This window comes from Propithecus coquereli, unplaced genomic scaffold (genome assembly GCF_000956105.1).
Source record: "Propithecus coquereli isolate 6110/MARCELLA unplaced genomic scaffold, Pcoq_1.0 Scaffold61, whole genome shotgun sequence".
NCBI classification, from domain to species: Eukaryota; Metazoa; Chordata; class Mammalia; order Primates; family Indriidae; genus Propithecus; species Propithecus coquereli.
This window is the reverse complement of record NW_012152063.1, coordinates 1,269,651-1,292,561: the sequence shown is the minus strand read 5'-3', so window position 1 is coordinate 1,292,561 and position 22,911 is coordinate 1,269,651. Positions and strand designations below refer to the sequence as shown.

The 22,911-nt window shown below is 36.4% G+C and overlaps 1 protein-coding gene across 2 annotated transcripts in view; it reads left to right on the top strand.

Moving 5' to 3' along the window:
* The window catches only part of ISPD (isoprenoid synthase domain containing), a 349,407-nt gene that overhangs the window by 4,157 nt on the left and 322,339 nt on the right, over positions 1-22,911 (top strand). For both annotated transcript variants that reach the window (XM_012659420.1, XM_012659419.1), the window contains exon 2: positions 8,882-9,158. In XM_012659420.1, coding sequence (XP_012514874.1) covers positions 8,882-9,158 — 277 coding nt within the window. The remainder of the gene's footprint in view (positions 1-8,881; positions 9,159-22,911) is intronic.

Below are 22,911 nucleotides of genomic sequence, written 5' to 3'. Positions count from 1 at the left end.
TTCCTGCCAGTAATTTAATTTCCAGCTTAAACTATATAAAGAGTTATTGGGGGTGGAGGGGTTGGTCAACCTGGCATAGCTGAAAAGTAGATTAAGATGACAACTACAACAAAAGCAAGTAAGAGAAGTAAATTTTGGCCATGCTTATTCAGACTTGGTGGTCTGCTGGGTGGGGGTGGGAATTCCTGACAATAGATTTGAACGAGCTCTGGAAGGGCTTTTCCCCATAGCCCATGAGGTTTCTTGGGCTCTCTTAGGTGAAGGACACTGCTTAAGATAATTTGTTCCTTTGTATGTTTTCCTGCTCCTCAAATCTTATTATGATTTGGCCTCCCATATAAATCTTCTACAGGAAGGTGCAATGTTCCACTGATTAAAAAACATCCCAGACTTTGTTGTAGTAATGTGTATCATTGTATAGTAAAATCCTGGCATTCTAATCCATGTTTCAGTCCCTTTTCAGTTTGGCTAGAGTGACTTAGTCTCCCTGTGTCTGACAATTCCAGGTAAATTTGGAGAAAAAAATCAGTTTTGTAGGGCTATATTTATATTATGGAAACCCAATGTGATTGGATTGCTTGTTTGTTGTATTGCTTGAAAAATCAATGGAGGTCCATGTTTAGTTGTTTGAAACTCCATGGTATGTTTTTTCAGTGTATTATAGCTTATTTTCTTTTCTCCTTTTCTTTAGGGTTTTTTTTTGTTGTTGTGTACTTTAAAAAATTCTACCTTATTTCTGAAAACCACTCCCAATTCTGTTGAACAAAGTGCACTACAAATAAATATGTAAATGTTAGCCCAGTAAACAAGGCTGAACATTTAAATTAAGCTGAGAATAATAGGAATGGGGTAGGGAAGACAGGAGAAATATTGAGGAGGTAGTATTGACAGGCCTTAGTGATGAGCTGGATTAGGGATTCATAAAGAGAAACGTGTTGAGGATGCTTTTAGTTCAGTGGTCAGTTAGATGAATTTGACTTAAATTTTTGTCTGAAGACTTTCTTAATATTATAAAAGGGTCAAGTCTGAGTCAAGGAAAGGCATAGGGCTGCTGTGTTTTGTACAGGTCAGATGGTTAGAGATTTGTCATGTTCCCAAATGCCACCATGGGACTCCTTCAAAACAAGACATAAGACCAAGACAGGTAGGCTGAGGCTTGACATATGGAAGCCTTCATGGGCCATAGTAAGGAGGCTTAACATTGCCAAAGAATCAGGAACCAGCCCTGTCACACCAATTCAATATTTTGCTACTAAAACATCAGGGTGGGTATGGAGAGATGGAAATATACAAATTATGGCCCCAGTACAATCCAGAGGTCAAATTTCCATGAAGGCTGTCGTGGCAGTGAGCAGCAGCTGCCACTGTCCTTTTGAGGCCAAACTTCTGCAGACTGGATGAGAGTGCTTTAGAGGTGTTAACAGGGCCTGATTTTTCCCATCTGTTTTTTAAAGAATTTGCTAAAATGTTCTCTTCTCAACTGATCTTTTAAAACTGTCAGAGCAGCGTATTCTTGTAAGTAATATTTACGTTATTCCAAGAGAAAATAACTTGAGATATTATATTTCTTCCTCAAAATGTCTGTTGTAATGGAGCTTGGGGCTAGGCTTGTATTTGCTTATGGAATGTGCTAGGAAGGAAATACTTGATAGAATCAGGCTGCTGGGGGTTTGGTGTGGACTTGTCTTTAGTTAAGAGATAAACTAGATCCCTTTATTCAGCAAATATTTGATGGGTAGGCACTGTGTGAGGTACTTAAGGTCTTTTTCAGTCCCATGATTTCTACATTATTAAATTTTAATACTGTAAAAGGCTTTTTAATTCTATAACTAGAAAAGAATGTGAATAAATCCTCTGAAATACAAACAGTACTTATAAAGGCTTGCAAATACTGGGTGTATGCTTGGTTGCTGACTAAAATACCTTAATAAGCCTGTTATCTCTTAAGAGTGGTCTAAAACAATGTTTTCCAGACTTTTTTTTTTGTAATCTGTTGCAAGAGCTACATTTTACATCATGGCTCAGTGACAAGCACATATTTACTTACTCACACAGATTTGAAAGCAAATTTCATGAGAAACAATTATGTGCTGTGCATTTTGATTTTTATATTTTATTTATTCAACAATGTTGGTCTAAAACTTATAAACTGACTTGATGACACACTAATGGGTCCTGAAATCTGCAGTTTGAGAAACACTGGTTTAAAGCACCATTTTCTATTTTGAGCCTCATACAATTGTTTGGCATAGCCTAAGGACAAGTACATCTGTTTGTAATTATTGACATCTACTTTGACTGCTTTCTGTTTGGAACATAGAGAGTTATTTTATTGCTATTAGGTTATTAAGTATGAAATGTCCGATTTCCTTTAGTAAGTTTGACAGTTGATATTTCTGACATTTCATTTTGACACTTATTTTTATTATGAAGGTACATCCTCAGTCTTTCAAACACATCGTTTGGCTTGTGATTATCTTTGAAATTTTTTTTTAGAGCAATTTTTGTGAAACCATGGATAAGTCAAAAATTTGTGATGTTCTCGAATATAAGTTCCATTATGGAATCAATGCAGTGCAGACAGCTTGAAATATCAGTGAAGTATCTGGGAAGGATGTGGCTAATGACTGCACATTGTGTTGATAGTTTGAGAAGTTCTGTTCTAATTTTTAAAATGAGCCTTGTGGGCTACCTGAGACTAAGGTGGATAATGATGAGCTGAAAGCTGTAGTGGAAGTGAATCCATCTCAACCTATGCGTGAATCAGCAGCAAGGTTTGATGTTACTATTCCAACAGTGTCGGACCTTTTGAAACAAATTGGCAAGGTAAAGAAGCTGGATAGATGGGTTCCACGTGAATTAAACAAGAAATCATCTCGAAGCTTGCCTTCTTTGCTGTCTCGACATAAAGGCTAACTATTTTTACACCATATTGTTACATGTGATGAAAAATGGATTCTTTTTGGCAATTACAAGCATTTGGCACAATGGTTGGATAAAGACGAAGTGCTGAAACACAGTCCAAAACCTAATATTCATCAGAAAACTAATGGTGTCTGTTTGGTGGTCCAGTGCTGGTGTTGTCCACTACAGCTTCATGAAACCTGATCAATCGATTGCAGTGAGTGTCTACTGCATCCAATTGGATGAAATGATGAGGATGCTTGCAATTCAGCAGCTGAGGTTGGTCAATAGAGACAGGCCAATCCTCTTGCAAGATGATGTTCAACCACATGTCACACAAACAATGCTGCTCAAACTACAGAGCCTGGACTTGGAAACTCTCTGTCATCCACTGTATTCACCAGACCTTTCACCAACTGATTACCACTTCTTCTAGGCTTTGGACTGCTTCTTGCAATGAAAAAATACTCAAATCTGGACAAGCTGTGGAAAATGCCTTCCCTGCTACTTGCTCTCCAGGCTGCTTCTCTGCTGGCATAAACAAGCTACGGCTAAGATGGCAAAGCTGTGTTCATAGTTTAGGTCCATGCTTTGAATAACTGTACTGCTTTTTTTGTGGGGCAAGAGGGGAGCCGGTGGAGGTGGGGGAGGGGGCCATCCATGCTTTTAGCCCTGGCTGTCCTGCCTCCCTAACCTCCTTGGGAACAGCTTGCCCAGTGTTGTCCTCACTAGCTCTGGCCAGGCATCCCTCCCTTTGTCTGTACCTTCTGAGTCACTACCTAGCAGCTCCTGCTTCTGCTGCTGAGGTTCCTCTGCTGCCATCTTTAAACAAAATTGAACTATTTCTTGTTTGAGATATAATCTATATTTTTGACTTGAAATTGGACATTTATATTTAATGACATAACATTTTTAAGGCAATCTAGTAAAATTGGGAGTTAATTCATTGAATAGATATTTGAATGCCTATGTCAAGTGATAGCCTTTCTTTTTTTTTTTTTTTTTTGAAACAAGGTCTCCCTTTGTCACCTGGGCTAGAATGCAGTGGCATCATCATAGCTCACTAAAACCTCGAACTCCTGGGCTCCAGTGATCTCTTGCCTCAGCCTCCCAAGTAGCTGGGACTACAGGCAACACCACGACACCTGGCTAATTTTTCTAATTTTTTGTAGAGATGGGGTCTCATTCGTTCTTGCTCAGGCTAGTCTTGAACTTCTGGCCTCGAGCAATCCTCCCACCTTGGCCTTACCAAAGTCCTTCTAAAGTGCTAGGATTATAGGCATGAACCACTGGGCCCAGCCTCTTAATTCTTCTATACTTTAACATTTAAGTTAATGTAACTTTTCATAAAAGTAGCAACATGATCTCTTCAAAAGTTGCTTTCAACTGATTTTTCCAGTGGGATATACTATAAAAAGTAACAGAGGTAAATAGCTTAAGGGACCAGTTAATCTCTTGCCTTAAAAAAAAAAAAAAATCCTGCCACTGATTTAGTTGAACATGTACATATAACTCCTTCTCTATTAAAAAGTAATGTGATGTCACATTAAGAAATAATTGAAATATATTCGATTTCTTTTAATTATAAATTTAAGAGCAGTTTTTAATGCCTAATTGTTCAAGAATTCTCTTCTCTAATAGATATTTATTGACATACAGATTGCGAGGTCAGGACTTCTGTCAGTCTTTGTTCATTACTGTATCACCAGTGTCTAGCATAGTGCCTGGCAAAGGCTACATGCTTGCTTGGTGTTCTTTGAATGACTAAATGAACATGTGAATGAAGGAATGCCTACTTTTGTTTGAGTTGTAAGAGATCATAAGAAATTTGACCATTTTTGATTATAAAAGCAATGTCATATGGTTCAACCTTAACATAAATCAAGTGTTGGGAATAATAATGATCCAGAATGATTTTATACCCTCCCTCTCAGAGACAGTGTTACTGCATTTACAGAGGTTAAAGTTGTAAGCTCCAAAATCAGACTGGGTCTGGGATCACAGCCAGCCTGATCCCTTCATTTCTGAGCTGTGTGATCATGGGCAGGTTACTGCCTCTGTGTTCTCCATAAAGTTTAGATGACAATTTACTTCATGGAGCTAATGTGGATTTTGAGATACTACATATGAAATGCTCTACACATTGCATGGTACCTAGCAAACACTCCATACATCTTAGGTATTGTTTCTAATATTGATATTATGGAAAATTTGGTATGTGCCAAGTTCTGGGTTGTAGTCTTTGCTTTCTGTGAGTTGGCAGCCTAGTGAGGAAGATAAAAGTTGCAGTATGATCCTTAAGTTCTCTGGAGGCATGAGTACTCTGGAAGGAGGGATGCTATACCCAGAATGGCAGTCATGGAAAGCTTCCTGGAGAGGGCTGTCTGTGAGAGCTGAAGAGCAAGTAGGACTCAGATAGGAGCGGATGGGGGAGAGAGAGGGATGGGGACAGTGCTGAGACGCAAAGAAAGTAGCACAGGCAAAGACCTGGGTGTGAGAGAATGCGATGCCTTCCCTTCAGGGAGTAGCTTGGTTTGAGAGTAAGAGGAGCATGGAAGAGAGCACATGATGTGCATGGAGAAGTAGGCTGGGGTCAGGTGTGGAAGGGCCTTGCTCAAGAGCCAGCAGGGTTGGCCTCAGATTTGTGCTTGAGAGAGATCATTCAGAAGTGGAGACAATTGATTGTGTTGGGACAGGATGAGAAAGAGGAGACAGCTAAGAGGCTGGTGCAGTAAACTATGGGAGAGATGGCTGCCCTGGGTGACAGTGGAACCAGAACCTCGGAAAATCCCACATCTAGGAGGGACTGAAGACCTGTCACTTGCCAAGGGCTTTGTTAAGAACATTATAAATTCTAAATTGTGCAAGTACATTGTAAATTCTACAGTTGTTGAACTTGCAATGAAGGGTTTAGTGAATAGGTTACAAAACAGAAAACAACCCACATTTAGTCTTATTCCAGAATCCCTTCTATTGCCTGTACAGATTACTATAGACTATTCTTTGGCATTGTGTGAGTAGTATTGCATTGTTTTCATTTGTGACTAAAATCCTTCAAAGGTGTTCGATAAAACAGTGGTCCCCAACCTTTTTGGCAGGAGGGACCGGTTTCATGGAAGACAATTTTTCCACAGACTGGGGATGGAGGCTGGAGGATGTGGTGCAGAGCTCAGGTGGTGATGCTCTGCCCAATTCCTAACAGGTCATGGACTGGTAATGGGCTATAGCCTGGGGGTTGGGGCCTGCAGGGATACAACATAAAAGTAATGCTGGTCCTCTAAGAGCCTTAGGACCTAGAGATCAGTAAAGAGTCAAATACCTAGAAACAAAGAAAATAGTCAACAAAATCACTCTGCCTAGGGAATGCTATTTTCATGTTGTTTTTTTTTTTTTTTTCTTTTTCTTTTTGTACCTAACCAGGGTAATGAGGAGAACCTCCTTTGTTCTCATAACCCTTGAGACCATACTGTGTTGTAAGATATTACATGGCTCCTGGTAGATGAGGCAGACCAGGGCCGTTCATTCAACAGATATTTACTGAGCCCCCACTAGGAATGAGGTGTAAAGCCATGGACAAAGCAGATACCGTCTCTGCTCTGTTGGAGCCTACATTCTAGATGATGAGATAAAATGGAATGTTGTATTGATGAAAATGGTAAAAATATTTTTTTGTTTCAAGTCCTTTTTAGATTAGGTGGTAGAAGTGAAAAAAATATCATGTATTTTTATATTCACATATATTTCTGACTTGTTTCCTGTATTATATGAGAGACAGTAGAGAAATATTATAAGGATTACATGAGTTAAAATATGAAAAGTGCTTAAGACATAGTAAATGTGTAATTTATGCTAGCTATTGTTATATTATGTGATCCTTGACTTCTTTTGGCATTCTTTCTTACTGATTCATGTAGATGATGACCTCTAGATTATCTCTAAAATCCCATATACAGTTTCCATCTAGTAGCCCTCATCATTGCATTGCCCAGACTACAGCAGCAGTCTCCTACCTAGTCTCTCTGTATTCTTCCACCTTTACCTTGTCCATTCTCCACCTTGTAGCCAGAGTAAAATTTATGCTTTTGTATTAGTTTCCTATTGCTGTTAAAAAAAAAAATTAATATAAACTATCTTAAAACCACATATTGTTATCTTGACAATTTTAGAGGTCCAAGTCTGAATTTAGTTTCATTGAGCTATAATCAAGGTGTTACACGGCTGTATTCATTCCTTCTGGAGGATTGGGGTGGGAGGTTTCTTTGCCTTTCTCCAAGTTCTAGAAGCCATTCACATTCCTGGGCTTGGGGCCCTGAGTAACTCTGACATCTGCATCTGTCATCACATCTCCTCCATTAACCCTTCTGTCTCCTCCTTTCATTTATAAAGGCCCTTTTGATTACATTGAACCTACCTAGATAATCCAGGGTAATCTCTCATCTCAAAATCCTTAATTTAGTCACATCTGCAGAAATCCCTTTTGCCATGTAAGGTAACATATTCACAGATTTCAGGACACCTTTCCCTTCAAGCTCCTTGCCTTGCTTACCTGACATGCACTGCTTGGATCTCAGTGCAAACTCCCCTCCCTTGGGGAACACCCTCTCAGCCTTCTCCATACTGGTCAACTACTCATCATACATGCTGTCCTGGACCCTTGACTTCTCCTTCATTGCATTTGATCACAGCTTGCAATTGTCGATTGGTGTTTTTATTTACTTTGTCTGATAGTAAGCTCTGGGCAGTGATTGCCTATTTCTGTTGTATCCTCTATGCTGATCATTTATTCAGTGCTCAATAAATATTTATTAAAAGGAATAGACTTAAAAGGCAGTGCACCATAAAGTAGCTCTTGGTTTTTTTCCCCAGTATAGTATTGTTACAGTTATTGTTATAGCAGAATAGGGTTTTGGATTGCAAGGATTTGTTCCATAACAAAAGGTAGACTGTTAATAACTAAGTGAAACAATACACTGTTAATTTTCATTTCTCAGTAAAAAAGTAGGAAGTAATTTTTATTCGGTAATTTTAAGGCCATTTTTCCATATCTTTAAAATGTTTTCAAGACTTAACTGTTCTAACATGAACATATAGAATCTCATAGGTTAAGACTTTTATTAAATGTTAAGTGACTTTATTCAGAGTTGATATCATGGGTCAAAGGTAGTTTTCCTGGTTGGGGCCTGTTGGCTGTAGAACAGTGAATCTACAATAATACTTGTCTCTGTTAACACTAGCGTTCAAGAGAAATCTGCCAGACTTTAATGCAGTAGCCACTTGATGGTGTGGACCACTTGTAGTTCAAAATATCAGCGGGTCCTTCTTTGAGAAAATGTCATACAACAGAAAAAAAAAAAACATTGCTTTATGTTTTGTATATAACTCAATAGAACAATTCCTTTACTACTTCATTAAATTGTAAGCTTTTCCATTTTACTTAAACATTATTTCTACAAACTTAATTATTATGATTTCCCCATTTAAGGTACATATTTTACCTTGATGTCGACAAGGCTTGTGTTAGATAAGTTTTTAGCTTTGATAGTATTCAAATGGTTGACTGCCAGCTCAATGAACTACTTGAAAGAGACAGTCAACTTTTGTAACTCAAAAGCGCTTTGAATTACGCTTATCCCATTGAGGAAAAAGTATTTAGAAAAATTTAAAAGCATATTCTTATTATAGTCTATTTCTCATACAATCTACTCATGTTCTAATTGTTCAAATTTAACTTAAGTAAAAAACTGACATCTGATAAATTTTTTGTATACTATAAAACACCATCTATAACTGTAGCGTGAAATGCTCATTCATTCTTTTTCATCAACCTCTTTACTGGATCTAATAAAAATGGGTAAAACTGACTTATTAACTTTTAGTTTTTAATCTCCCTATGTAAATATACTAGTAATTCAATTTTCTGTTATTAGCTTTGTCTAAGAACCAATTTATATGAAATGTACACATACTTTCCTTTTAGAGTATGTTGGATAAAGGACATTGTCGTGGCAGTAACTGGAGAGAACATCGAAGCAATGAACAGTATCATTCAGAAGTACCAGCATACGCGCATCTCAGTAGTTGAAGCTGGAGTAACCCGCCACAGGTCAATTTTCAATGGACTAAAAGCACTGGTAGAGGATCAGCCCAACTCAAAGCTGTGTAAGCCAGAAATTGTGATTATCCATGATGCTGTCAGACCATTTGTTGAGGAAGATGTCCTTCTCAAAGTTGTCATAGCTGCTAAGGAACATGGGGTAAGTATATTTTACTTCTGAGACTGGATAAAGGGGGCAAACACTATAATGTGGCTCATTTGCTGAATTTGATAGAATTGTTCTTAAATGTCAAATTACTTAAAATGGACATGAACTAAATATGTTACGGTAATTCATTTTAGGAACTTTATAGTCTTAATATTATAGACTGTGAGACTTCTGGAATTTATCTTTTGCGACAGTCATTTTTCATCATAACGTAACGAGCCATTTGGAGAAGAATGCAGTAATAATGGCATTAGAGTATAGTATAGATACCAATGGAAGGTTAATGAAAATTAAATATGCAGTTATATGAAAATGCCTGAGAAAGCTTTCAAAAGCATAGGATATATAATGAACAAATCTTGTTCATTGTACTCAATTTTGTGTTTTAAATTTTCAGAAGTAGTTTATTTTCTGGCACAAACAGCCACACAAGACTTTCACACCCCTTAAGGTGAATCATCTTGAGATTACAGAGAATTGTTTCCATTTCTGTTTCACCAAAATAAGCTACAGGATAGCAAAAGACCTATTTTCATCTCTAGAACATGTTTTACATGTGATTTAATAAAGCATATTAAGATATCCAGCAGTTATTTTTTATTGCTGATTTGTGGGAATTTCTATTAGACTGTCTAATTAAATTTTTAATTAAGTTTGTTAATCAGAATATAATTTGTAAGATTGAATGACATTATGTTTCTTAAAACAAATTTAAATTTTAATGAAATCTGTGGGACTTTCTGATTAGATTGAAGCTGGTTCAGACCAAAACTTTACAACTTATTTATTTTGAAGTAAACTTCAGAAATTTGGCTTCTTTTAGAAGATTGCCTTGTTTTTGTTGGTGTTAAAGGATTTTTTTAAAAAAGGTTAAAATCATGAGTTTCATATATATCCATATTCAGAATTTTTCTTAATAATGAGGGAACAACACAGATACTACAACTACTTCAAAATTGAATCTAGAGAAACACACATTTATATGGAATAAAAAGGTAAGATGAAATGAATTAAAAAACAAAGCTGGCTTTTCTATGGGGAGTCATTTGAACCTCCATTAGGATTCATCTGCGTGTTTACAGGCAAGAATTTTTTTGCATTGCTATCAGTTATCTTTGAAGGTTGTAACAGAGCTCAAAATTTAGATTCACCTAATCTGGAAGGGTCTGTTCTAAGCAGTAGTTCTCCATTGCAGACACCCAGAAACCTTTTGTTCTAAATTTTCTTATGACGATTAGGATAGTGTCCCAGTAGCCTCAGTTAAATCCAGGCACTACTTACTGCCAACTCTCTTACACTGTTCTGACTTGTAATCATAAAAACAAATGCAATTAATTGAGACTTGTACTAGTAGTTGAACTTCAGGTGGTGGGAAGTATGGCATCTTTTTAGTCATCAATAAATTGTAAAAGAATGATCTTAAATCAAATGCTACCCTATGACCTAAAAATTGCATTGACTTTCCTTAGAGCCACTTCACAGGCTGTGTTTTCCAGGCCTCTTTTTAACTCATTCTCTTTTGTTCTCTAAATAGTTTTCTATACACACCTTAACCGATTCTTATTTTTCTTCTTAGCTCTTAGTTTTCAAGTTCTACCCAAAGGTCCCTTTCAGATATGTCATTTTCTGAACAAGTTAGACTGTGACTGTCTCTGGTGTGTGTGTGTGTGTGTGTGTGTGTGTGTGTGTGTGTGTGTGTGTGTTGGGGGAGATTGTAGGATTATATATGCTAAAGATAACTAGTATTTTAACTAATGCTCTATGTTGGTTAATAAAAAAATAAATTAGAGATATATTGCCTTGAGACTAAGATGTCCAAGGCTGGCATTAAGGTTGCCTGCACATAAGAGCTCAAGAGTGTCACCAGGACCCCGTTTCTCTCTCTTGTTTGTATATATTATAGTCTCAGGATCTCTAGGGAGGCAAGATGACTTCCACAGGGCCAATAGCTAAATTCTTTCAGGGTTATTTCTCCTTTACTGATGATGGTGGTTTGGGTATAAAATTCTAAGTCTACGGTTGTTTTTTTTTTTTCCTACGGTTGTTTTATTTTTCTGTTTCTTTGACTGTCACTGTCTCTGGGCTTTTATGCTGCTTTTGAGTTTACTAAGCAATATAATTATATTCCTTTGAAAATAATCTGCCTTTTCTGTCTGAATGCTTTAAAGACAATTTCTTTTTCGAAGGTATTTAGTTTCTGATGTGTCTAGATATGGGAATTTTTCCCCCCTTGCTTTCGATTTATTGTCCTTTATGAACTTTGATTCATATGTTTTTATTCTAGAAAATTCTGAATGATTATCTGTACACTGATTTTCTGTCCCATTTATTTCACTCTCAACAACTTTTTTCCCTCTCCTATGGGTACTATATGTATGCCAGCCCCTCTTATCCAGCCTGCATATGTCCTAAGTTCTTTCATGTTTCTTTTTTGTATGTTACATCCTGGGTAATTTCCGTTTCTATGTCATTATTTTTTAGCGCTGTTTTTTTAGGATTTTTAAGGATTTTTAAAACCTTAATATTTTTCAATTCTTTGGAGCTCCATGATTTGTCTCCTGTTATTGATTTTTATGTTATCTTAATATCCGAACATAATATTTTATACACTATAGCTAATAGTACTTGGTAGTTCTCCAACTTTTCATTTTTGTTCACTTTTGCTCTTAATTTGTTTCCTCATTTGTTTTACAATCTCTTCCTTGACCCACTGGCCATTCAGGAGCATATTGTTTAATTGCCGTGTGTTTGTATATTTTCCATTGTCCCTCTTGTCATTGATTTCTAGTTTTATTCCATTGTGGATAGGGAAAATACCTGGTATGATTTCAGTTTTTTTGAATTTAAGACTTGTTTTGTGGCCTTATATATAGTCTATTTTGGGAATCATCCTTGAACTGAGGAGAAGAAAGTGTATTCTGCAGCTGTTGGCTTAGATGTTCTGTAAATATCTATTAGGTCCATTTGGTCTGTAGTGCAGATTAAGTCCAGTGTTTCTTTGTTGGTTTTCTGTCTGGATGATCTGTCCAATGCTGAAAGTGGAGTGTCGAGGTCTCCAGTGATTATTGTGTTGGAGTCAATCTCTCCTTTGCTCTGATAATATTTGCTTTATATATCTGGGTGCTCCACTGTTGGGTGCATATATATTTAGAATTGTTATATCCTCTTGCTGAATTGACCCATTTATCATTATATAATGGCCTTCTTTGTCTCTTTTTACCGTTTTTGTCTTTATCTGATAGTTTAGCTACTCCTGCTCTTTTTTTAGTTTCCATTTGCATGAAATGTCTGTTTCCATCCCTTTGTTTCCAGGTGAAGTGTATTTCTTGCAGACAACATGTAGTTGGCTTTTTTTTTTTTAATCCATTCAGCCACTCTGTCTTTTGATTGGAGAGTTTAGTTCATTCATGTTTTTTTTTTTTTTTAATTCATTTAGCCACTGTGTCTTTTGATTGGAGAGTTTAGTTCATTCACCTTCAATGTTGTTGATAGGAAAGGACTTACTAGTGCCATGTTGTTATTTGATTTCTGGTTGTTTTGTGGTCTTCCCTCCCTCCCTTCCTGTCTTCCTTTGTTGAAAGTGATTTACTCTGGCAGTGTGTTTCAGTTTCTTGCTGTTTATTTTTAGTGTATCTGTTGTAGGTTTTTTTGATTTGAGGTTATCATGAGGCTTGCAAAAATTCTATAACCAATTATTTTAAACATGACAACTCTGCTTACAAAGAAGCAAAGAGAAATCTAACAAAATTTCTATAATTTAACTCCATCCCCCTCCCCCCACTTTTTAACTTTTTGTTTCCATCCATATCTTTTTATTCTATCTCTCAAAATTGTTGTAGTTATTTTGGTAGATTTGTATTTTAGTCTTCCTTCTCAAGATATAAGTGGTTTATACATCACAATTATAGCAATGGAGTATTCTGCATTTGTGTCCTTACTGTTACTAGTGAGTTGTATACCTTCACATGATTTCTTATTGTTCATCAACATCCTTTTCCTTCAGATCGAAGAACTTCTTTTAGCACTTCTTGTAGGATGGGTCTGGTGTTGACGAAATCCATCAGCTTTTGTTTGTCTGGGAAAGTCTTTATTTATCCTTCATGTTTGAAGGATATTTTTGTAGGACATAGTATTCTATGGTTAAGTTTTTTTTTCCCCTTCAGCACTTTGAATATGTCATGCCACTCTCTCCTGGCCTATGAGGTTTCCACTCAGAAGTATGTGGCCAGCCATATTGGAGCTCCTTTGTTTGCTGTCTTTTTCTTTTTTCTTTCCTTAGGATCTTTTCTTTATCTGTAACTTTGGGAGGTTGATTATTAAGTGCCTCGAGGTAGTCTTGTTTGGGTTAAATCTGTTTGGTGTTCTGTGACCTTCTTATATCTGAATATTGATATCTTTCTTTAGGTTTGAAAAGTTGTGTTATTTCTTTGAATAAATTCTACCCCAATATCTCTCTTTACCTCCTCTTTAAGGTCCCAGTAACTCTTAGATTTGCCCTTTTGAGGCTATTTTCTAGATTTTGCAGTTATGCTTCATTATTATTTTTTCTTTTTTCTCTTGGAACTGTGTATTTTCAAATAGCCTGTCTTCAAGCTCACTAAGTCTTTCTTCTGCTTTGTCAATTCTGCTGTTGAGAGAGACTGATGTATTTCTCAGTTTGTCAGTCGAATTCTTAAGCTTGAAAATTTCTATTGATTTTTTTTTTTATTTCAATCTCTTTGTTAAATTTCTCTGATAGGCTTCTGAATTCCTTCTCTGTCTTGAAGTTCATAGCTTATTCAGAACAGTTATTTTGAATTCTTTGTCTGAAAGATCACATATCTCCATCACTCCAGGATTGGTCACTGGTACCTTTAATTCATTTTATGAGGTCATTTCTTGTATCTTTGATGCTTATGGATGTTTGTTGATGTCTGGTCATTGAAGAGTTAGGTATTTATTTTAATCTTTATATTCTGAGCTTGTTTCAATCGATCCTTCTTGAGATGCCTGGGACTTTTCGAGCACCTGTCTGTGGTACATCTTATTGCTTATCTCGTAAAACAAGCTTCTTCATACTTATCTCCTGTACAGTGTTGCTTTTCCAATATTTAAAGCACAGGGATTTTTGCATCTGGGAGCAAACTCCAAACTTTAGTTTTTTAAATATTTGAATTCTGATATGGCACAGGATTTCTCAGCCTTGACACAATTGACATTTTGTGTAAGATAATTCTTTATTGTGGGGGCTCTCCTCTTTACTGCAGTGTGGTTAGTACATCACTGTTCCCCCCTACTCCCTGGGTTAAGAACCACTAATGGAGCAAGATAATAAACTTACAGAATAAGAGAGACCATAATTGATTGTAATACTATGCATATGGATTTATCATAATTTTTTTCTTAATAAGATAATTATCTCCATAATTTAATGAGCAATTGGATATAATGTCATTTTAAAAATGGCTCTGAATATTGTTTCTTTCTTGAACAGGTACAGAAAGAACTTTAGTAGTAGTGGTAGAATGTTACAGAAGGAAGACTTAAAACCAACGGTTAATATAGACATAATTGCTTGTGTAGGAAGAAATACATTTTTTATTAAATATTTTAATTGAATTTTTAATTAGAAAATATCTCAGAAAACATTTGAGTCACCTTTGTTAAATTTATATAATTAGAAACTTTGACTTGATGTTTTATATATCTATGTAATCTCTGTATTCTGCAACATGACTACTTAGCAATGATTAATAGCACTTTGGGAATTCTATTAAAGTTAATGTATGCATCAGAAATAATATACTTTTCTATTACCTAGTTTTGTAATTTTATGCATGTGTTCTGGGCATATATTTTAAAATAGAGAAAGGAAATCACTTGGCAGATTTTTGACTCTGCATTTGGGAATTTGACATTAAGTAGAATCAACCATGGCTAATAATCTCTTGTTGATTATGATTAGTACACTGAAGGTCAGAGTTTATTCCTGTGTGGGGGTGAGATAATCTTTCGTGGTTCATCAGATCCCATATCATTATCTATTGCAGAGACACTGGTACTGACTTAACACTGCTTCCTTGGATCTAGGATTTATTTATGAGAAAGTATTGAGTTCCGACTATTTAGTGAAAAATTTTAAGCTTATTTTGACAAACATTTAATTGCCCAGGGAAAGTACTGAACTGTTTCCTGGACTGCCATGAAATGAGGTGAAACTTGATCTATTTTCATGCTGGAGAAGATACTATATGAAAAGCTTTTGCATTAATTATTTTAGGCTAACCTGTGTTTCTGTCTTGTGAATTACTTTCAAATTAAGTTGGGGAAGGGTGGGTCAAGGACAGATGAGTATATCTAGGGATCAAAAAGAAACAAAGCTTATTAATATCCAAGTGAAATATTCCTGATCATATTAGAATTAAGGTAAATGGTACTACTTTAATTTTAGGAATTAAAGGTTAGCATAAAATAGAGGCCTCCCTGTTTCTTTTTGCTTCATATCCACTTTTGGTGGTTCTTTGTACAGTAATGCAGTGATTTGAACAGTTTTTTCTAAACCATCTATTTCTATATTGGATAAATCATCTATTCTTCATTCAATGGTCAAAAAAGGAGATTGGAAGTATTCTATTATAAAAATGTGAAATATTCAAAATCTCATAATTGCCAATGACTAGCTTTGAAGATGCCGTTCTGAAAACACTTATTAAGTAGTCTTTCAATAAAGACAATTCAGCTAACTAAATTTGTAATTATATAGTTAGAGGATTTCTGTTGTACATTGTCATAATTAGCTAGAATGCAGATGCCTGAGGAGGAATACATGTTAGCACTCGCTATATGGCTATATTATTCAGTAAAGCAAGCATTATGGGGTTCATTATTCCATATTTTACAATTTTGACTTACAATGGTTTCCATGCATTGATATGTGGAAATACTGTCATAGACTAGGCTGAGAAGCAAATAATAGCTGTGGTGCTGCTGTTAAGCTTCCATTTAGGGCTAATTAGGCTAATACCTAAGAAGACAGTTGTATTTGATAACTTGGGAATGATGCTTCCTATAACAAACTTTCCAGATAGCTGTATCTTGGAGGCAACTAACCGGCTTTGTCCTTACTTGTGTCATAATTTTGATACTGTAACTGGCCCCACAAACAAATTTCAATAACTTCTATATGTTTTTTATAATCCTCTCCCTTAACAAACCACTTGACCTTTTGAGTTGTTTCCCGGAAATGGTGGATTTTCTGCAAGACAAAGGAGCTGAAGGCCCCTGGGCAGACATCCTAATGCCAACATTCAACATCCCCTACAACCTGCCCCCAATGCACATAACCCCTCCTTAGTTACACCAGGACCTGCCCCAAGACACATGGCCCCTCTTTTAAAAGCCCATGCTCTCCATTAGTTGAAGAGATGGATTTGAGGCAGCTTCCCCCATTCTCCTAACAAGATGTCTGCAGTATTAAAAAAAATGCCTTTCTTCCTTGGCAATTTTCATTGTCTCAGTAATTGGATTTTTGTGTGATGAGCAACTGGACTTAGGCCGGAACCCCCTTGGGGTTTCAACAACAATACTTTGAATTTTGGGGAACATTATAAAATGAAGGATTCATTACAAATCTGTTTCTGAACAGAGGCCTCTTACCATGGAAACAGCTATGGAGCACATGCCTGTTGGCATTAGCGTCTGGCTTTTATGTCTGTTTATACTAGATGGCTAGGTGAGTGACGGAAAAGAAAGGTCAAATAAGTTATTTTCACTTGTGATCTCTTTTCTGGGGCTTTTTGTTTAGTAAGACCCCTGAACCTGGTTTTCACCTTGTGCTTTCATTGCTCTTCGCATTGTGCTACTTTTCCAACTCATCATTTGACTTCCGAAGACAAGAACTTACCAATTCTGGGAACTTACCAATCTTTACTCTGATGGAATCTGAAATATGGATGGTTTCTGCTCTTGAGAAGCTAGTTTTCAGTAATCAAAATGGGAGACCATAAGTACCCATTTCAGAAAATTTTAAATACTGAACACATGTGGAGAACTTTGGACATTTCCATGTCCACCGCCTGGTATAATAAATAGAACATTACCAGTAACTTGGAAACTCTGTCTTGTCCGCAATCTTATTTAATTTCCCCAGATAGATAAATGTTACCTGAACTTTGTTTTTATCATTCTTTTCCTTTTCTTTTTAGTCGTAACATGTTTCCCTAAAGAATATATCGGTAATGTTTATATGATTTTAATTTGTTTTGCATATATTTTGACAGCATTTCCTTTGTACAATATATTTGGGGAAATGATTTCATGTAGATCTGGTACAGCTATAGTTCATTCATAATCCCTGCTGTATACATTATAATTCATTTTATAGATGAGGAACATTTGTTTCCTAAGTTTTTGCTAATGCAAACATTACTAGTATGAATCTTGGTCTACGTGTCTTCTGGTGTCCATGTGCCAGAAATTCTCTGCAGTCATGACATATGCAGCTTATCAGCTTTACCAGACGATGCTGAATTATTTTTCAAAGTTGTATCAAATTACACTCCAATATTGTATAACAAGAATTTGAGTTGCCCTACATCATCCTCATCACTTGATATGGTTAGATTTATTTTTTCTCTAGTTAGTGGGAAATGCTTTTTCTTTGTGATTTAAATGAGTATTTTGTTAATAGATTTGGCATCTTTGTTCCTATTTGTGGACTTTGTGTTTTCTCATTGAAATGCCCTTGTAGGTCTTTTGCCCTGATTCTATTGTCAAAATACTGACTTGCATTTATTTTTATATTCTGGACACTAATATTTGCTCAGTTCGTTCTATGCTATAATTTCCAGATTCTTTTTTAAAAAATGTGTTTTCTGATAAGTAAGTGATTTTTGATTTTAATGTAGTCACTTTGACTAATGTCTTCCTTTGTGGCTTTTGATTTTGTGTCTGGTTTTTAAGAAATTTTTTTTTTACAGAGTTCATGAAGATTTTCACCGGTTTTTTTTTTTTCCTCTTAAAAATGTTATAGTTTTGAATTTTACATTCACATCTGTCTCTGGAGGAGTGTATAGACTGAGTAGAAGTCAATTTCATTATTTTCCTACAAAAGTAACTCTTTGTCCCAGCATGATTTATTGCAGTGGTCCCTAACCTTTTCGGCACCAGGGACTGGTTTCATTGAAGACAATTTTTTCATCGACTGAGGGTGGGGTGTGTGGGGGGGATGGTTTCAGGGTGATTCAAGTGCATGATATTTATTGTGCAGTCAAACCTCTCTGCTAATGATAATCTCTGTATTTACAGTCGCTCCCAGCACTAGCATCACTGCCTCAGCTCTGCCTCAGATCATCAGGCATTAGATTCTCATAAGGTGCGTGCAACCTAGATGCCTTGCATGTGCAGTTTACAGTAGGGTTCATACTCCTATGACACTGTAATGCTGCTGCTGGTCTGACAGGAGGCAGAACTTATGCAGTGATGCGAGTGAAGGGGAGCGGCTGTAAATATAGATGAAGCTTTGCTCCCTCACCCACTGCTCACCTCCTGCTGTGTGGTCTGGTTCCTAACAGGCCATAGACCAGTACCCATCTGCCACCCGGAGCTTGGAGACCTCAGATTTATTGAATAATTATTCCCTTCCCCACTGACCTGAACTGCCATATGTTGGATTTCTGTGTATGCATGGGTCTGTTGGGACTCTCCTCTGTGTAATTGGTTTATTTTACCCTATCTAAGTCACTACTGCTTTCTAGCAACTTTTTGTAACTGCTGGAGTCCCTCTCCCCACCGTTTTTCTTAAGTACACTTCTTAAACTACTTCTGTGGTCTAATTTTCTTATATTAACATTTGTGTATATATGCATTATAAAACATTGGAGAATTCTTAGTATTTTCTAAGAAATAGTTCCATCAATCATTGATCCAGCAAACATTTGAGAATCATTTACTTTAGGAAGTTAGAGGCTCCTACCTTGTCTCTGGAACTCTGTGCTCACTCTGCCCAATATTTTGCATTACTATATCTTGTAATTGTCACTTGCTTATCTGTCATATTCACTAGAGTTTAAGATCCTTGAACAATAGTAATTGTATCTTATTTGTCTGAATCCTTAGAATAGGACACCTTCTTTGTGCATAGTACAAAGAAGGTGCTCAAGAAATGTTCAAAAACTGAATGTATAAAGTCATGAAAGAATACATTTAGGAGAAAAGATCGGGTAATTAAGAAGAGAAATTATTAACTGGAATATCTATGTGGAAAGAATATTATGGGCCTACTGTGATTTTTACTATTCCAGGGGTGAAAGGGTGAGTGTGTGTGTGAGGCAGGAGGGAGCGGGGAGAGTGTGTGTTTAAATTTTTATTTAAACTGTATAATTTAAAAGCCATATGAGAGTGAAAAGTCATGATTTTGATTAGAAACTATTAGGAAGTTTTTACAGCAGGAACTGAAGTCAAAATTAATATCAAAGGCAATTTATTAATAGTTGATATTCATCAAGGAACTGAGATGTGGGAAACAAGTGCAAAGCATATTTGTAGCACTTTAGCATCTTATAACTCATCTGTGGAAGGAATGTATCTACTTCTGCCCTCCCTTCGTCCTCCCCCGCTCCCCCAAAAAACTATAAACCCTTTCATAGCAAAGACTGCATTTTGTTTTCTTGATCCCTCACTATGCCAAGCATGGTGCTTAGAATATAGTTTTCTAACAATTTCTTTTAGGTAATGAATATAAGTCTATTGTATGAACTGCACAGCTGAATGAAAGTGGGACAAAAATACAAAGATTCTAAGACTGCCATTTACCCATGTGCACTGCTGAGGTGGATGTTTTCTGCATGGGTGACTCTATATTGTGAACTTTCTGGGTGATTTTACAATACTCTGCTATCTTGTCAGACTGATGTTTCTATTTTTGTTTGGGGAAACAGCCATCATATACCTATTACTCTGTGGCTGCTGTTGAGAGCACTTAACAGAAAACGTTGGACTAGAAGTTTTGACATATGGGGGCTTTTCACGTAAAATATTGGATTATTAAAGCTGGAGAGGCCTGCAATAAAATACATGGTTAACTTTTTCATTTCATAAAAAGGGATAAAGTTAAGCAGCAAGATGAACTTGTTCGAGGTACCACAGCTATCAAGTGGCATAAATAAGATACTGTTGTTTTTAGACTACAGAAACAGACTGTTTCTTTCAAAACAAGCTGTCTCATTAAGGGCATGGAATTTGGTCTGGTTTCATGTTAAAAATTCTTCAGATACTGCTTCTGTGTAAAATATCTTTAAGACATACATATTACCAGCTTACACTTTGTGACTTCTTTGTGTCATCTGACCAGAATTACTAAATTCATCAGTTACTAATTTAACTGAGTGTCTGCTATGTGTAAGGCAGTCTTCTAGGTGCTGGAGAGACAGCAGTCATGGAGTGAACATTCTAGGGCAGTGTTGTACAATAGAACATTCTGCAGTGATGGAAATATTCTAAATCTAATGTCTATTACTGCAGCCACTAGTCACATGTGGCTACCGAGTACTTAAAATGTTACTAGTGGAAAAAGTTACCTATCAGGTACAATGCACACTATTTGGGTGATGTGTACACTAAAACTCCACTTCACCCCTGTTCAATTCATCTATCTTACAAAAGAACAGTTGTACCCCCAAATCTCTTGAAATAAAAAGTTACTAAGGGGAATGAGAAAGCAAATTTTCTGATATTTAAACTAGTTTAACTGGAAAGACCTTGACTAGTCCTGAGATGGAAAGCTATTGGGAGGTTTTGAACAGAGGAGACACATGATCTCACCTTGAACAGGATCATTCTATTGCTTTGTTGGAGAATAGGCCGTGGAAGGACAAGAGTGAAGGAGAGATCAATTGGGAGGCTATTGAAGTGGTCTGAGAGAGGCAGGATGGGTGGCTTGGATTCAGATTTTGACAGTGGAGACTATGAAAAGTGGGCAGATTTGGGATTTTTCAAGCTGACAGGGCTTACTGATAGATCAAATATGGATTATGACAGTGGGGAAGAATCAAGATGGCCTTCAAGGTTTTGGGCAAGAGTAACTGGAAGTTGACTGTGTAGATGGGGAAAACTATAGGAACAGGTTTGGAGTATGTAGAGTGGGTAAAACCAAAACTTTGATTTCAGTATGTTACTTTGGGCTAAATGGAGATGTTAAATAGGCATGTACAAATCGGGAGTTCAAGAGAAAGTTCTGGGCTGGATATATAGGTTTGGAAGTTCTCATATAGATGGTGTTTAAAGTCATGGAACTGCATGCGGTCATATATGGAATACATGTAGACAGTATTAAATAAAACTTATGGGAGGCCATTGATTGGATGAGGCTCTTGTGCTAAGCCTAATACCAAACCAATATGGAGTTTAATGTAGTTAATTGCAGGAGGCTCTGTACCCAGTTAATCTGTCTACACTAGACTTCATTTTCCTATAAATACTGTCAGATCATGTTATTGGTTGGATTTTTCTCAACTTCCTCTGGTTTGTAGGACTGTCTGATTTGTGACTCTGTTTTGTGCTTTCCCCCCACCCCCGCCCAAAATAAACTCAGTCAAAATTTAAACTTGTCCAGGGTTTCTTCTGTTTAACAATAGAGAAGTCTGAGGACTAAGCTCTGGAACATATTATCATTTAGAGTTTGAGAAAATGACCTAGGATTTAGAATGTGTGAAGATAAGAGGGTGTGTTTGAGAATGGTTTCTAAAAGCCAAGTGAACAAAAATTCTCAAGACCAAGAACTTCAACTGGATTTGGCCAATGTGGGGGCCGCTGGTGACCTTGGTGCATGTATTTTTGTGGAGTTGTGGGGATAAAAGTCTGATTGACATGGATTCCAGAAAGCACGGGAAGAAAGAGAAATTGGAGATATACAGTAATACAGAAAAGTAATTCAAAGAATTTTGCTTTATACTTGTGTGAAGAAACTTGAAACTAGCTGGAGGAAGATGTGTGATCAAAAGAAGAATGATTTAATGATGGCAGAAGCAATGGTGTGCTGTTACGCTAATGGAGATAATTCAACAGAGGAATAGAAATTGAGGAGGCTGGATAGAAAGATGATGATGATGACTGAAAAGTACTTGAGAGTCAATGGGTAACAGGTCAGTAGAGATGTTGGCTCTTAGATAGGAGCTGGGAAGTTTTTTTGTAGTTTTCATAGTCAGTTTTGAACTTTTTTGTTAAATTTACTCCTAAATACATTTACAATAGCATCCAAAAGAATACATTTTTCTTCATTTTGGGGTGGTTTATTGCTGGTATGTAGAAATAAAACCGATTTTTGTATGCTGAGCTTCTCCTCTCTGCATCCTTGCTAAAAACTTGCTTGTTTTAATAGTTCTTTAGTGAATTATTAAGGTCATGGCATCTGCAAGTAGAGATAGTTTTACTTCTTTTGGATAGCCTTTATAATTACATTTTCTTGCTTAATTGTCCTGGCTAAAACTTCTAATACAATGTTTAATAGGAGTGGTGATAGTTGATTTCCTTGTCTTATTCCTGAGTGTAAAAGGAAAACACTCACTGTTTCGCCATTACGTATGATCTTAGTGTGGGTTTTTCACAGATGAGTAAGTTCTCTTCTGTTTCTAATTTTTTGTGTGCTTTTTTTTTCATGAAAGGATTTTGTCAAATGAGTTTTCTGCATCTATTGATGTATTGATGTTCATGTGTTTCGTCCTTTATTAACATAGTGTATTACATCGTTTTTGTTTTTTTTTAATTAGGA